At 40.1% G+C, this 16,073-nt stretch overlaps 1 protein-coding gene across 1 annotated transcript in view; it reads right to left on the bottom strand.

Annotated features, from left to right (window-relative positions):
- INO80 (INO80 complex ATPase subunit) overlaps window positions 1-16,073 on the bottom strand; it is a 134,181-nt gene that overhangs the window by 70,210 nt on the left and 47,898 nt on the right. Inside the window, exons 9-19 of the mRNA XM_048853134.2 lie at window positions 13,437-13,640; window positions 11,753-11,948; window positions 11,470-11,537; window positions 10,912-11,121; window positions 10,140-10,220; window positions 9,067-9,162; window positions 5,857-5,916; window positions 5,255-5,397; window positions 3,610-3,694; window positions 2,776-2,893; window positions 1,627-1,712 (exon numbers count right to left, since the gene is read on the bottom strand). Of these exons, the coding sequence (XP_048709091.1) occupies window positions 1,627-1,712; window positions 2,776-2,893; window positions 3,610-3,694; window positions 5,255-5,397; window positions 5,857-5,916; window positions 9,067-9,162; window positions 10,140-10,220; window positions 10,912-11,121; window positions 11,470-11,537; window positions 11,753-11,948; window positions 13,437-13,640 (1,347 nt within the window). The remainder of the gene's footprint in view (window positions 1-1,626; window positions 1,713-2,775; window positions 2,894-3,609; window positions 3,695-5,254; window positions 5,398-5,856; window positions 5,917-9,066; window positions 9,163-10,139; window positions 10,221-10,911; window positions 11,122-11,469; window positions 11,538-11,752; window positions 11,949-13,436; window positions 13,641-16,073) is intronic.

The following is a 16,073-nucleotide window of genomic DNA, read 5'->3' as shown; positions in this document are numbered from 1 at the left end:
GACAAGACCTAAAAGTTGGTCTATACACAAACTTGCACCAAAATAACTAAATCAATTGTAACTAACACCTTTTGTTATTTTGGTGCAAGGCTATGTGTGGACACTAGTTTCTGTTTAAGAGTGCACCATATTGACAGTTGGTTTGTTTTTTTAAATGGACTAGCTGTTCATATACAGCGCTGCCTTATTTTCTGATACTAAACTGCATTAAAAGAAACTAGAGACAATATCTAATAATTCCCTGTGATGGGGTGTTCACCCCACACAAGGCAGAGCAGGTTAAAATAGGACAATGAACCATTTAGGCTGCACCTGGAAGAAAGCAAGAGACTGATAAAGGCTAATTGATGACATTCTGCTGGGAAGGAGCAGGCTGAGGCTGCATAAAGGGATGAAACGGAGAACAGAAAGGGGCTGTAGGGGAAGTAGTCTGCAGTCACTCCTTAGGTGAAAGAAGGTTTGTCTGGGGCTACAGAGTTTGGATTGATGGAAGTAGTTTACAGTTATGCCCTGGGGGAGGCAGTTTGGGCTGGTAAACTGCGATGGCAGAAGACAGAAAAGAGAAGTAGGAAGGAGTCCAGGGAAATAGCAACAGATCCTGTGAGCAAGCAAACAGTAGTTACTGGACACAGGGTGCTCGGGCTGGAACCTGGAGTAGCGAGCAGGCATGGAGAAAGGGCATGGGACCTTGGACCGGAAAATTGTCTGGAATGGCATGCGGACAGCTGAGCCAGCAGCACGCTGTGATACCCCAGAAAGGGAGGGCTATACAGTGACCTGGCTGGAGGACCAACCCACAAAGGAGGAGCACCGCAAGTCCTGGAGAGTGAGGGGGGACACGGTGTGAACAACTGTTGGAAGGAGGGCATCAGATATGAATGGAGCTAATCCCCAGACGTGGCCACAATGAGGCACCTCAACAGTGAGTGAACCCCATTTTCTTTATAGTCAATTGCTATAATTACCACAGTGATATTATATAATTTGGAATGGTGGGATGGCATCCATAAGACAATCTCTGTATGTATATGTGGTCGACACTATGGACAATTTTGAGAACCTCTGCTCTAAGGTATATCAAATCACTGCAGTTTTACTTAGGAGCATTTTTAAAGGAAGATAAAGAGGTGGTGGGGAGACCAGACAATGAGGAAGGAAAATTACAGAGCATTAAAAACAAGGAATAGTCAACATGTATTTATTTTATTCTTTTTAAAGACACTAGGTAATTCTCATATCGTTGAGAGGATCTTGCCTTTAGTGCTCTGTGGGCTCTTGTTTCTTCTAGATATTTCAATGCTGTATATAGTCCCCTTCAGTTCATGTACTGACTTTTCCATTAGCTTACTCGGTTTAAGGATCATTTGTTTACAATCTTTGGATTAATGGTTTTACTTGTAGATGAGGAGGTCATTAATGGGCTCTTGTAAGTTCTCCAGTTAAATACAGGTGTGATCTAATAGGAATGTGCTAGCAAAAGTGAAAGGGATGTGAATGGGTGATTTTTTCTGATCTTTCAGTCAGCTGTAGATAAACAGATCCATATATGAACTAAAAACCTGAGAAGGGAAGCACTGAAAGTAAGCCAGATGCAGAGCTTGCTTTCCAAATTATTTTATTTCGCACCTTGTCTGACAGCTCATTTTCCACATCCTTCTTGATTCTTCTCAACATGAAAGGCTTCAGGATCATGTGCAAGCGGGACAGCTGGTCTGAAATGCCAGGGAGAAAACATGATTACTGCCCCAATGGCCAGAAACTATATCATGTCCAGTTGCTTCTCAAACCCTTCTTGCTCACCCAGTTCCCTTCACGCATGTCACAGGATTGATCTGTCTGCACTGAAATTGGTTCTTTTATAAGCACATTCAGACAGGCTGATAACTCCATGAATCCCTAAATCTCTCCCTCAGGCAATGCATTTCTATAGCATAGTATGTATTACAATCCGATGAGCAGAACTCTGTGGACGTACAATTATCATCTAATTTCTATTAAAAGGTAAAGACCATACTTGATCATGCAGCTCGTTCAATACTATTAGGATATAAAGCTAGTCATCACTAACAGTTGGCAAATTTCTCCCAGAGTCAGACTTGAACCAACACAGTGCTAAAGGGCACTGTGCCATTGCAGATGTGCAGTCTTTTGGATGAGAAGTAAAACTGAAGTTCAGACCCTCCACTGATAATTAAAGAACTCATGGCACTTTTCATAAAAGTAAGGGTTTAACTCTGATATTCTGGCCCAATTCAAAAGCATGCAGTTATATTCTGCCTACCTAAACTCCCCCCAGTTGTTGGTATTTTAGGCTTCACTTCACCTAAAACCTCTTGTGTAGCGTTACTGAAATAGAATAGTTGTCTTTCCACTAAAAAGGTGGCTGCTATTCAGTGGTACAATCTCTGTACCATACACGGCCTACAAAACACGTAGGAGTCCTTCATGATAAAAGCTGTATAAGTGTACAATATTTTAAATATCATTCCTCATTCATTTAGAATAGGGGAGGAAATGGAGACAGCAAATATGAGGCAAATCTGATTCACCCTGTGAGTAGCTTTTCTTTCTATATAAGAAGCAAGATGTCTCTGTCTCTGACAACAACATCTGTACTGCAGAATTCCCAGCCCAAATGACAATCAGAGCCACTTCACTCGCCTCTCTGTATTGGAACGGCAGATTCCACATATGCAACCATTAGAGTTGAGGTGAACCCATAGGCAGCTAGAGCAGGCAAACTGGAAACTGAGGCCTACTGTGATTAGTACTCACTCTCATCGATGGCAGATTTGTTCTCTGCATGGCTCTCTATGTCCTTAGAAAACCATTCGTTGAACTCCTCATGGGAATCAAACAGTGTTGGCATGATAAAGTGCAGCAGAGCCCACAGCTATAAAGGAGCGGCAAAGAGGCAGTGAATCAGTGAAAGCCATCCCCATTCTAGAGAGGATGATCATGAATCTCAACCTATTGCAGAGCATTATGGGCCAAGTCATACCAAATGACAGTGTGTTCTGCCAAGCTCAGCAGACTAAATTAGTGGTGGTCTCATCTTCCTTTCACAATGGACAGAAGCCAGATACGTGCAACTTTTCAAACCAATGTCAAGGCATGGTTCCAAGTAAAGAGCAATAACTTCACCATGCTGAAGAAAATGGCACAGAAGTAATATTTTCCTCATCCCATGATTTAGGGATGACTGAGTATCAGCAACCTTCAATCGTACTTCTTCCCTAATGAGTAGGATATGGCCACATTATCCCTTTTGAATCTGATCTCAGTTATTGCTCACAGCATGGTATGGAGAAAAACCCCCAAGTATACACATAAGCACATAGGAGTACTACAATTCTCTCACTATTTTTTATGTCTTTGGATAAATTACTCTTTTGAACAAAAAGAAAAGAGTACTTGTGGCACCCTAGAGACTAACCAATTTATTTGAGCATAAGCTTTGCTGTAGCTCACGAAAGCTTATGCTCAAATAAATTGGTTAGTCTCTAAGGTGCCACAAGTACTCCTTTTCTTTTTGCGAATACAGACTAACACAGCTGTTACTCTGAAACCTTTTGAACAAAAATCAGCTCTTGCTGGCCTCCTGCTTACCTCAGCCATGGTGTTCTGGATGGGGGTCCCAGTCAACAAAAGTCGATTTCGGCACTGGAATTGTAGTAGGATTTTCCAGCGGACACTGACCAACAAAAATGTTTTAAAAAATGAACCACAGTAAAAACAGTAAGAAAGGAGAGCAATTAAATTTACATTTTAGGACCAACCATTTTTCAGACCCATTCCTGGCATGATTTTCTTTAAGAAGGCACTGGGTAACATTGACAAGAGTATAAATACTCTCCCTTTGCCCCATTGGGAGATTTGGTTCTTATGGGAGGTCATAAAGAGATTAGCACTGTTTATCTTACACACAACAGGTGTATTTTTATTTACTTTGTAACACCTCAGTGTTTGGCTATCGGTAAAGGCCAGTCACTAGAGTATTCATCCCCTCAAGATAGCAAATAGGTACCCCAAGTAAATGGTGACATACACATTTTGCACAGTTACAAAGTTAAATTTACAGGCCATTATGTAAGGGGAGTTGAATTGTATGTTATAGCCCTCTTAGAATGGGAAATTCCTGAAGAGGCTAGCTCACGAATGTGCATAAGCCTGGCTCTGGGGCTGTCACACATTTAGAAAAGAAACACCGAAGTATATGAGTAGCAATTTTTGGAGAAAAAGTTAGGAAAAAGCAATTAAAGAAGAAAAGACAGACAGACAGCACCTTACTAAATAAACAAACAATACACAGGAGCTGAGAACAGACAGGAACCACCATGGGCATCAACCTTATAATAAGGAAGCCTGGATAGGGTTGCTGGGCTATACTGCAATCTGCAGGTTTTATGGGGCCCTGATTCCTGATTGGGACCCTTAGGTGCTACTACAATACAAATAAATAATGCTGTATTTAACGGATATGTTAGCATTATATGGCTGTTAATGAACACAGACCACTCAGTATCTAAGAATGTCTTTGCTGGGGGCTGAGGTGGAGGACTGTTACAAATATTTCACACCATTTTTTTGCCACAACCCCCTCCCCACCCCCACTCCTATCCTACAGTTACTTTGTAATTACACTTTGCATGTTTGGTACATATGACCAAATACCAAGCCATTCAAATCCATGGAGATGGAGCCATATAAACACCTCGCTCAGTACAGTCAGGTACTTCGAAAGGTAGCTTTTACTTATAAATGGTAACTTCCTTCCATCAAAAACGTCACATACAGTAAGTTCAAGGATGTGAATACTAAGTTCCCCAAAGGTATGCAGTTACGTCGACTGGGGTAGCAGCCTACTTGTTTAATTTTTGCACATAGCAGTGTTCAGCACTAACTTGATCTTTATTCCTTTTGGGAAGGGAAAGAAGAGAGCCTTGCTCTCCTCCTAGGTGACATTAGAACTTGTTAATCCTTCTTCAGCCAAAATGACTGTTGTAATGGGACCTTGAGAGGGGGAAGGGAGAAACTGAGGTTCCCTGCTGGGTGCCTTAAAAACATGTGCGTAATAGAATGCAATGTCATAAGGATTCTTTACTTTTCTGCCAGTTCCTGAGGCAATTTAACCTTTCTTTCAAATTTTAACTCATCAACTTATGTATTCCTGGTGTTTTCCCAACTCTCTCTTCTCTACCAACTCAAAAGATTCCTGGGCGAGAGAGGATTTTGTTTCTGCTAGAAGTATTACCTGGAGCTACTCTTGAGTGCCTGTGCCTCATCCAGGACCATATACTGCCACTTCACTCGCTGGAAATACTTCACATCCTGGACCACCAGCTGATAACTAGTGATCACCACATGGAAAGGTGCATCCTGAGTGTACAACGTCTTCTATAACCACAAAATGAAAGACACATATCTGGATCATGTAAACACATTGGAATGAAGAGTTTGTTCATCTGTACTGGGGTCTCATACTTTCATTCAATAATCTTCTATCACCATTATACTTTCCTTTCCCTAATTTGGTATTTTTTTTAAAAAATGAGTTGGGTTATTAAAGCACCATCAGCAATGCCAGACACTGAAGTCCTCTGCTTTATTTGCAGAATGCAGTAGCTTTGACTGAATTCTAGTACGCCCTACATTGTTACACCCTACATCGTTACCCAGAACAGGGCAGTCCTTTCACTTTATTTATATAAATAAAAAAAAGGTGAAGCAGACGGGGATGAAGAAGATAGAACTCTATGTTTACTCATTCTTTTGCTTTGTAGAACATATCAGCAGTTTCTGTTTTACTCTGTAAAAGCAAAAGTGAGGGTAAAAGGACAGGGACACTGACGTTACCTGACTCCAGAATTTCCTGATCACTTTTCTGTCATGGGGATTTCCCCAATACGGTAGCACCTAGAACAAGTCAAAAGTACAAAAGTTATTTTCAAATATTGATATACCTGAATTAAAACTGTAAATGTCATGTTCTCCATAGTAAAGCAAAATAAACCTCAGAGAGTAGCACACCCCACCACCAAAACAACCAAAGGGAAATCACCAAAGAAGGTCTTTCTTAACCCAGAGGAAACATGAAAGCATTTAAATATACTGAAGGAACAGAATCTTCCAAACAAAAGCCTCAAGCAGCTTAGTTCCTCAAGGAGAAACTGCTAAGAGAATCCCTTAATAGCCCCAAAGCAGCTGTGGCCTTTTCCAGTCAGACCTTTCAAGAAAATAATACTGATATTCTTTCAGTTCACTGTAGAAAGAAGTTTGCCCATGGCTGTTAAACCAATTTAGCAACTTACTCTTGGACATCCCTGAATGATCAGCGGTTCCCTTAGTATTTAATTCCCCTCTTCACTGGCACAATTATTGTTGTGCTTCAAAGCTATGCCTCAATATTTTACTATGGGCTAAAAGTAAAGTAATGCCTACCGGACTGCCTCAAGGAAGAAATAAAATAGCAAGCACAACAGCCTCAGAATTCTATTAATTCTTTTAGAACTCAGAATCCTGCTGAGCCATTTCCCATGTAGGGAGATCTGAGCTCAGCAGTTAGCTCCACAGCAATTCAGAGTAACTAGTTACTGCCATCTGTTGTCCGATATGGGAACTGCACAGAATTGGTATTGAGCATAAAAGGATACTGGTTTCTGAGGCACAGAAGAAAACAAACAAAACCACATACACAACTCTGCCTAAACAGCTTCCTAGCCCCTGTGTGATGATCCCTAGTTTCTACAGCTCTCACAGAAGTCCCTGTGGTTGGCATTTAACTAAGTTAAATGCTGAATGTTCTTTCTGCCATTTTGAAAAAAGATCGCAGATGTCAGATTATACAGAACTAGATCTGCATTTTATTTTAGGAATTATACCATAGCCCTGAAGGAATTCAGCACCTATGTTTCAATGTAGGCATATTAACTACATAGTTATGTATGATCAGAAGCAGATCATGAACTCTTTGTGGCTGGAAAAGTTTTATGATTTTTATTGTGTATATTTTACAACTTTTAAAAATTATGAACATTTTAAAAACTAACTTTTTAAAAAATTGTTTTGTTCCAGGGATGAGGAAAATGGCATCTTAAAAAAAACAAAAACAAAAAAACCCCAGCCAATCTAAAGACAAAAATAGTCAATTTAAAATTACTTCTACAATGCCAGAAAAAGAAGCCGGTTTTTCCCACATATAAAACTGTTCCATACCTCTTTACCTATATGCCACATTCACATTCAGACATCAGTGAAATACATCAAAATTACTTGTCTTTAGCCTCAGCTGGATGTCCTTTCCAACTGTCCACTCTCTTTGTAAATTCTTAATTCTTCTAGTATTTTCCCTCTTCGTTGGAACCCAAGTGTCCAATCACCTCAAGAATCACCACCCTTGGCTAATTTAACTACTTCAGAAAAAATTGACCAGGAGATGACTAAAACTAAATAATCTTATTACACTTTTCACATACACGAATCTCAATTTCTTTTATCACCTTAGCTGCCTTATGTGGTGTACTCTCCATTTTAGCAGTGTCTTTCTTCAAATAGGATGACCCACACTGAACATGATACTGCAAATGTGGCCTAATCAGTGATTTGCATAAAAAGCTACTCAATATAAGCCAACAATTTTTAGCATTGCTGCACACTGGGCCAACAATTTAAATAGTAGTTCAAATAATACTCCCAGATCCCTCCTTTACAATATTAATTAACACTAGGCATTCAGACTATTAAATTTGGAAGTATTTGTTCTCAGGTGCACCACTTTACTCCTAAACACCTTGCATTTTATTCTTTATCCTATTTTTTTTTATAAAGAACTGCTCTTACATTTATAGTTTTCTAATAAGCCTCTTGCTACTGGAGATACTGGTTACTTAAAAATATTTGATGATGACTCAGATATTTGATCTATAATCTTCTATTGCCTGTAGCTGTAACTCATACCTACCTGGGTGCTTTGTCCATCTGTTTTATTCACATACTTCCTTAGCACTCAGTGATACTCCGACTGTGGCTCTTTAATGCGTCTACTGAATCTCTTTGCAGCTCTCTCTCTCTCTCTATATATATACACACACTAAATATTTCCCATCATTCACACTATGATGGCTCTTTTGGATAATGCTGATCGCTCATTTGGCTTCATCAGTAATCTCATTTTCCTCCAATTTATCTTTTGCAAGACTCAAATATTCTCCATGGATATACTGTTAATAGTTTATTTTGCGGCAGTTCCTTATTTCTCATATTTTTCATCCTCCAATATGTTTAAAGAACGTGTTTATTTTATCTTAATATATGCAGCTATTTGTGCTTCATTACTCTCCTTGTTTATTGAATTATTGAATTTTATTTATTTTCGCTTAACGATGCTGAAGTTTTGCCTCCCTCTAAATTTTTAGAGCTGTTTCAGTTCACAATTAAACCATCTGTCACTCAGACACGGATTTTGAACAACCCACAACGAACCACTAATCCTACAGACAATGCAGAAGATTCAGAAATCACTCTCTTGCCTGGCATTGTGGCACAATCATAACTGTGTCATCTCCATGGATATGTCACTGCAGAATCTAAATGCTTTGCTGATAAGGTGCTTTTTTAGAAACATCTGCCCCAAAATGAAAATACAGAGGCTCCCCAACTTACGCAATTGTTCCGTTCCAGAATGCCTTGTGTAACTCAAATTTTTTGTAAGTCAGAAACGTATACCTGACCATTACGGGGGGGGGGGGCAGGGGGGGAACCAACCACCCCAACCAACTCCTATTTCTAGTTTACGGAACTTTTTCCGTAAGTGCGGATTTGTGTAACTCGGGTCTTTGCGTAACCTGGGGAGTGTCTGTAATGGAATTCAAGTGATAGGAACTCAAGTTCTGAACAACAGAATGTTCCAGAAGAGCAGGTCAGGGACAAGATCACAGAATCGTGTCCCTCACATCCTCTCAAACGTCGAGCTGATCAGATCATCCAGATGTGACAAAGAGCTGAAGGGAGTGAGGAAGTTAGTTTTCTAAGCCAAAAGGAATAGTCTCCTGAATATATGTTTGTTACCTTAAATCTAGGAACAAATCTGGCAAACTCCTGATGCCAGTTGTTGAGGGTAGAGGCAGGTGAAATAATTAAAAAAGGTCCCCAGATGTTCTCTCTCTGGTATAGGAAAAAACAAATCAACTGGAGGGAAACAGGAACAGTTTCATGCAGCATTATGACAAATTAAGGACAAGGGCTTCATGAGAGGGAAGTATACAGATCATAATAAAGCTTCCTATCAACACAGCAGGGTGATGCACAGCTAGATTCAGCAGATTAAACATTTAGTGTGGCCTCCTTTCAAATCCACAATGTTGCTCTGCAAACAGCCAATGGATGTGTGACCACTAAATTCAACTGTGACCGCTCTCTCACTTTCTGAAAATTACTATTTGCTCATTGCTACTGCCACTTACCCAGGGCTCAATGCATCTGCCACTTTGGCAAGCAAAAGATCTAAGGTGGCATGGAAACCTGAGCTTCCTCACATAGCAGCACATTCATGTTGGTGAACAAGGAATTCTAGGCCTACTGACACAGGGTCCAATCATGAGCTGGCCTACACAAGGGAGTAAGGGAGAGTAAAGTCCAGTGTGGGCTTCCAGAATCATGACTCACAACACAATGGGGAGAACAGCCTCTCTGGGAAGCTAGTTTCCCTTCCACACAAAAGAGAGAAGCACAGAAGACAGATTTACTATGTTCCTTACTGCAAAGAGCAGTGGGAAGTAGGAATTCTTGCTTAATGACTTCAAAAAGCAGAACTCAAGTTGCCCTCCTACTGATGTGTTCATGTCTTACAAATCAATGGACAGATAAAACTGCATCATGTTCTCTCCCTGGGTCTTTATCCTTTCTTTTTATAAAAGACTTCAGCTTAAATCAAAGGGAGTTGGTCTCTGGATGCCAAGTATGCATATTCCGTATGCATATTCTCTTTTTAAAGTTGCATTTTTAGAAGGATATGCACACTGAAAGGAAATAGTCCATCAGGCATCCATCTTAAGGCATTCAATTAATCAACTAGAACCCAGTTCAATCACGTTAAGTATGTGTCTTCCACCAGGTACACAGGTCACAAAGAATCCACTTACCTCAGCCAGGTGTGCTAGCAGAGCGATACTCTGGACTGTTTTACCCAGACCCATTTCATCTGCAAGAATTCCATTGATGCCCTGCAAAAAACCCACATGGAAATACCTCGACCTCACTTTTCCATAACACACGTAGGGCTATCAGAACACATGCCATCAAAGGGACCAAAGTGAAGTCAGGCAGCCCTGTTTATAATCCATAGGAAACCTCCCACATCTTCTTCCCCCAGTGATTCTATGAACCGGTAATCTCTCCCTTCCACCGCTTCAGCCATTTCCCAACCTGATTTTTTCCCTCAGCACGCCTGCAATTTGCAATCTAATTTAAAGCATGTTTGCGTTCAAATGCAAGGCTGTCTCCAGTTTACAGACTGAGCTAAGCATTAAAGAACGACAATGTACATAAACTCTCCATTTTTCTGTCTAGTTTTGGTGAGGGTGCATAAATATGCAAATGAAAAATCTAGAGGCCAATACCACATGCAATTTTATCTTATTAGTTCTTTAAAAAGTCAGGGATACTTGTTTGGTGGAGCTACACAATATTCTCTTCTCTTCTGCAGAAAGACAGGCAGTATATATATATATATATATATATATATATGAGGGATGAGACTGAGGAGTTTCTACACCTCAAAAAAGATCTTTTGATCTGGAATAGAGACCAGGGGCCAAATGTACTCCTAGTATAACTGCACTGGCTACCATGGAATTACACCAGGATTGAATTTGTCCCTGGAAGTGTAAATGGCTGCAAGAAGGACTAGCATACCTGCTCATACAGGTTGGCCAGCCAATTCATGCCTTTCAGCTGGTACCCCTTCAGTTTACCATTGAAAATGGTAGGCTGTGGAATGTCCTCTCCAGCCCGGATAGATGGGTTTGCTAGGCTGTAGCTCTCTCCGAAGCCAGTGCCAGACTTGTTAGCAGCCCGTAGAGCAGCTGCCCGACTCTCCTTTGCATCTTCATCAAATGACCTGGTCTAAACAAGGGGAAAATTTGGGTAAGATACAGGATGCAAACTAATACAAGAAATTCATTGGGAAAAGGTCTCTCATCCTTCACATGCCAACACATATGGTCCCCTTCAAAGCAATGGATAACACGGCTGTCCCTGTAGCTTGATTATACACTTTATTTTCATCCAATTCTCTGCCCTCCAGTTTCCCAGATATTCACAAATGAACAGGGCAACAATCAAATTAAAAGAAGCTTAGCATCCATAATTAAAATAGGTGACTTGAAAGATCACTATAGAAAATTCCAGTTCTAGTGCCTCTTCAATTTACTCCACTTCCCCTTCCATCTCAAGCACCCAAGCAATACACACCCGAGCCTGGTGAATCTGGTAAGCGTCTTCTGCGTTCTTCAGAGCCTGGGCCTTGTAGTAGTTACTATCTGAAAAAAATATCACCACATTAAAACACATCAGTTAACCATATTACAGTATCACCTCAAACTAAGACCTGGATAAATTCCAATGATTTACAGAAGGGCTTCTTCACATAATATTCCAAGCACAGAAGCCCCTAGGTCTGTATCACTCTCTGCATACAGTAACCATCATCTCCAATGGCTCCTATGGCCTGCTGGAATTTTGTTTCTAGCCTTACCATAATCCTCCTGGGTAATGTTGACCACCACCCCGCCACCAATATCAATCTGCCTTTGGGTAGAGCTGTCTTCCAGTTTGCGCAGGATTTCTTCCTGTATTCCATCATGTCCAATATCTCGTTTGCGACTCATGAAATGGGCATATAACTCGGTCTGGGTGATCAGGAAATTAAGTTTTCGCTGCTGTCTCTTAGCCTGAGACAAGAGAATTTATTTTAAAAAAAAAAGGGCAGGGGGAAATGAAATAAGGTTTAATGTTTAAAGAAGAGAAAAAGACAAAGACATGCAAGCAAGTTATAAGTTTCAACCTTTTTTAACCCTGTTATATATAAACAATCTAGATTTTTATATTGCAGTCATCACCATGGTATCAGAGTGCTGGAATACTGGTTACACACTAACACTCATCATACAAATACCTATACTGAAATGTACAGTGGTTATGCGCTTAGTTTCTCTTAGCACAGTAAGCTATGACCAGGAACACCAAGACCTGGGGAAAAGCAGCTTAGCAATTTTCTTTGCAATGTAAAAATTAGGTAGGAGTGTCCAGGTGGCCGAAAAACTGCATGTCCAACTAAAAGTTTTCATACATGTTTAAGTCACAGTAATTAACTCTGTGGTAACTGTTTTACCATTCACTCACTCACAAGAGAGAATAATGATGGAGCTAACAAACAAAATGCATCTTCAGGTAAAACAGCACCAGGGAGAGAAGTTAGGAATGAGGCGGAATGCTCAGTGTTCAACAAGATTCTGTTGTATAAATTCCTTTTTTTAGATCTGGCTATACAACTGCTGTGGTAAAGCTAGCGTATTAATGAAAAACAGCAGAAAGGCTTCACAAAATGCTTGGGAGATGGGATGGATGCAGAATACACTATAAATAAAGGCATGATTTGATCTGAACACATGACTGGGAATCAGGAACTCCAGAGTTCTAATTCCAGCTCTATCACTGACTTCCTTTGTGATTTTGGGCAGACTGATTTATTTTTATGTCCCAGGCTCCTTCACCTGCAAGTAAGGATGAAGAGAACATAAATCCTCACAAAACTCCAGTAAAATAGCTAATTTTGCCTGAATTCATCGCTGAACTGCTCCTGGGGTACTCCCTGAGCAGGTCATCTGATTGCTTTGTGAACCCTTTGCACTGGCATCACAAAGACAAAGGGACCACAGAACAATTATCAATTGGGTCCTCGATTGCTCTTATGTGTTCTGAAGATAAATTCCATATGTTTTATTATGCTCTATACATAACTTAAGATAAAATAAGCCTAACACACCAGTGAATTGAAAAATAGCCTGATTTCTGAACTTGGGGAAGAATCAGAGTTACAATCACTAAAAGATCATCCTCTAGAAATAGAGAGCACTGAGCCCTATGTGCAAGTCAGACACATTACATCTCACTAGTCACACCCTCTTTATCTAACATTATGATCTGTAACTGTAATTCTTGCAATTTGAAGGTTCTGGCTATAGCTAATTTGTCAGAGGATTCTGGTAAATCCTTTTAAGATACAGTGGAAGAAAATCTCTGGAAGATCATTGAAAGGAAGAACAGTTGGTAAATTTGATTGTCAAGGTTTAAAGACCCTGACTGTTGTGCTTGTTCCTGTCTCTTCAGCTCCATGCTCTTGCCAGATTAATTTTCAGCAGTCTGTGTTTTGGCCCTACCTCTCTCATCTCCTCATCCAGTTTGCGCTGCTCCAAAGCCTCCTTCTCAGCTCGTTTGCGGTGTTCTTTTTCCACCTTCTCATACTTCTTCCAGTAGAGAAGCATTTCCTTGGTGAGGCGACGTGCCCGTGGTAGAGTCTCCTTGCAGTTCTTCTGGGCCTGGATAGCAGCTCGACGCACTTCCCTCATGCACTGATGGGCCAGCTGGGGTGAAGAGGGAGGGTTCAGGGACAGAGAAAAAAAGATTTAAAATCACCATCACCAAAAGGCAACATTTAGGTGTTGCAAGGCTGTAAATTCCTACAACCAAGGCTGACTCTCCAAAAACCTCTGATGCTGTGCTTATTTATAAAGCTTTTTATTTATTTATTTATTTTGGGGTGGGAGTGGGGTACAAGAGAAGAAAAGAGCTTCCATAAGGCTCCACAGATATATTATCAAACAAAACATTCCTTACAAAGCCCAACATTAAAAACGTCAAGGTTGAATGGTTAAGCACTCAAAGGGGATGGTGTTTTCTGGCTAAGGCACTGGAATGGGACTCAGGAGATCTGATTTTGAACAACAGCTCTGCCACACACTTCTTGCATAACTGTGGGCAAGTTACATAGACCTTGCCCGCACCACACTTTACGTCTCTCACTGTTACCAAGAGTGAGGCTGCACCAATGGTAGCAATAGTGTGTTAGTGTAAAGTGGCCATTGGCTTTTTAACTCCTCTGCTGTCCATGCCTACACCTGCTTTAGATATGCATTATGATAGTCTTTAATTACATGATCACATACTATTTATAATTTATACAGTATATTATCACACAATTATTCCTACAACTTTAAATAAATGTTTACCATATTGTATTTTTTCATTCTATTATGCTAACTTCCTTGTCATCATGGTCCAGTAAATCTCTGCTGGCTTAGACAGTGTGTTAAGTTCTTTTTTTCCTAATGTATGTATTTTAATAACATGTAGGACACATTTTCTTTTCAACTAGCAGCAAAGTCTTCCTTTGGTTCAAGTCAAGGGATAAGGCAATCAAGTATAAAGCTAATTTAGCTACACATGTAGGTGGGCCTACACGTAGCAGATATTTTACAAAATTACTCTATGTAGTACACTAAGTCTGTAGTGTGTTCTGTAAATAATGCTTACTGTGTATTTTTCATATAAAGTCTTTCATGGAGTGTCTATCTAGTATCACAAAATGACACATGTAGCTTCTTAATACTATATATCTACGGTTACAGAAAAAGTATATGTTGTTCTGCATTATTTGAGAATTGTGCGCAGAAATAGGTAATTAAATGCTGTATTTTAGTGCGCATGCATATTTATATACATACACACACACACACACACACACACGGCAGAGTTAAGGATGTATGTGCAACCTTACCTTACCTTTGGCATTTCCTGACTTTTGAGAGCTCAGTCCTGAAGCCTTAATTTCTATTAATTGGTATGTGGGTATGGCTGTGTGTTTTGAAGAAAACAGAGCACAGCTTCACTCACCAGAGCTTTGCAGCTCTGCAGGCTGGCAAATGGTAGACAACAGCTGCTGTAAATATTGTAATCTCCAACTACTCATCCACATACCACCAGAACACCCTGTCCCATGTACTTTAGTAAGCATGCTGGAAAGAACCTGCCTGTTGTAAAGCTCCTAAAATGCACAGGAGATGCCACCTCTCCCGAATATCTTATAAATGTACCCAGAAACCCCTCCCTCAATCTATTCACACTTTATAAAGTCAGTGGGAGTCCTTCCCCCATCTCTAGTTGTTCCTACTGATTCACAGCAATATATTTCACTACACTTCTCACTAGCTAATTAAGTTAGCTATGCACTTCCTTAGATGTGCACCTCACAATCTCAGAGAAAAATTTTACTGCACATGCTGAGAAAGCCAACATCAAATGCTCTTTAAAAATAACTTTCCGTACTACAAAGAGGGGCACTTGTCATCTGCTGAGCCAAAAGATTTAAGAATATTTATTATTAAATTTGTTTTGGAATCACCTATACAGAAATCTGCTCAATTGTTAGGCTCTGATCCTACACACATTTATGCACATGCTTAACTTTACTACCACGAGTAGCCCCATCAATTTCAATGGGATTACTCACAGTAGTAAAGTTAAGCATGTGAATAACTATGTGCAGGATCAGACCTTAGTTAAAAAAAAAAGACAATAAAGTGATCTATAATGGAGTCAGTTTATTGTCTCAAAGAACAGCGAACTAAAAATTCTCAAAGTAGCTCTTACCACCAAAAATAAAACAGATCCAAATCTCCAAAAATCCATGTTTTATTTTTTTAAAGTGCATCTATTGCTTATGGAACACAGCACACAGACAGACCTGGAGTGTGAAGATCTCCATCTAAAGGATGGATGTAGAATTGACAGTGGCTGTGCAAGTACAATATTCCCAATACGACCCCGCAAAAGTGATCCAATTCCAATCCGGAGAGACTACCTCTAATTGTTGGTGATGTGAACATCTGCTCACCCGGGTCCTGATCAAAAGCCCACCAAAGTCAATGGGAGCTTTCAATTTACTTCAATGACCCTTGGATCAAGCCCAAAGAGCTGGACTGAAATCACCAACAGCAAATAGTCATATTCCTACTTAT

Source organism: Caretta caretta, chromosome 6, assembly GCF_965140235.1.
Source record: "Caretta caretta isolate rCarCar2 chromosome 6, rCarCar1.hap1, whole genome shotgun sequence".
Lineage (NCBI taxonomy): Eukaryota > Metazoa > Chordata > Testudines > Cheloniidae > Caretta > Caretta caretta.
Note: the sequence above shows the minus strand (reverse complement) of the source record. Positions and strands in the feature narration are given on the sequence as shown.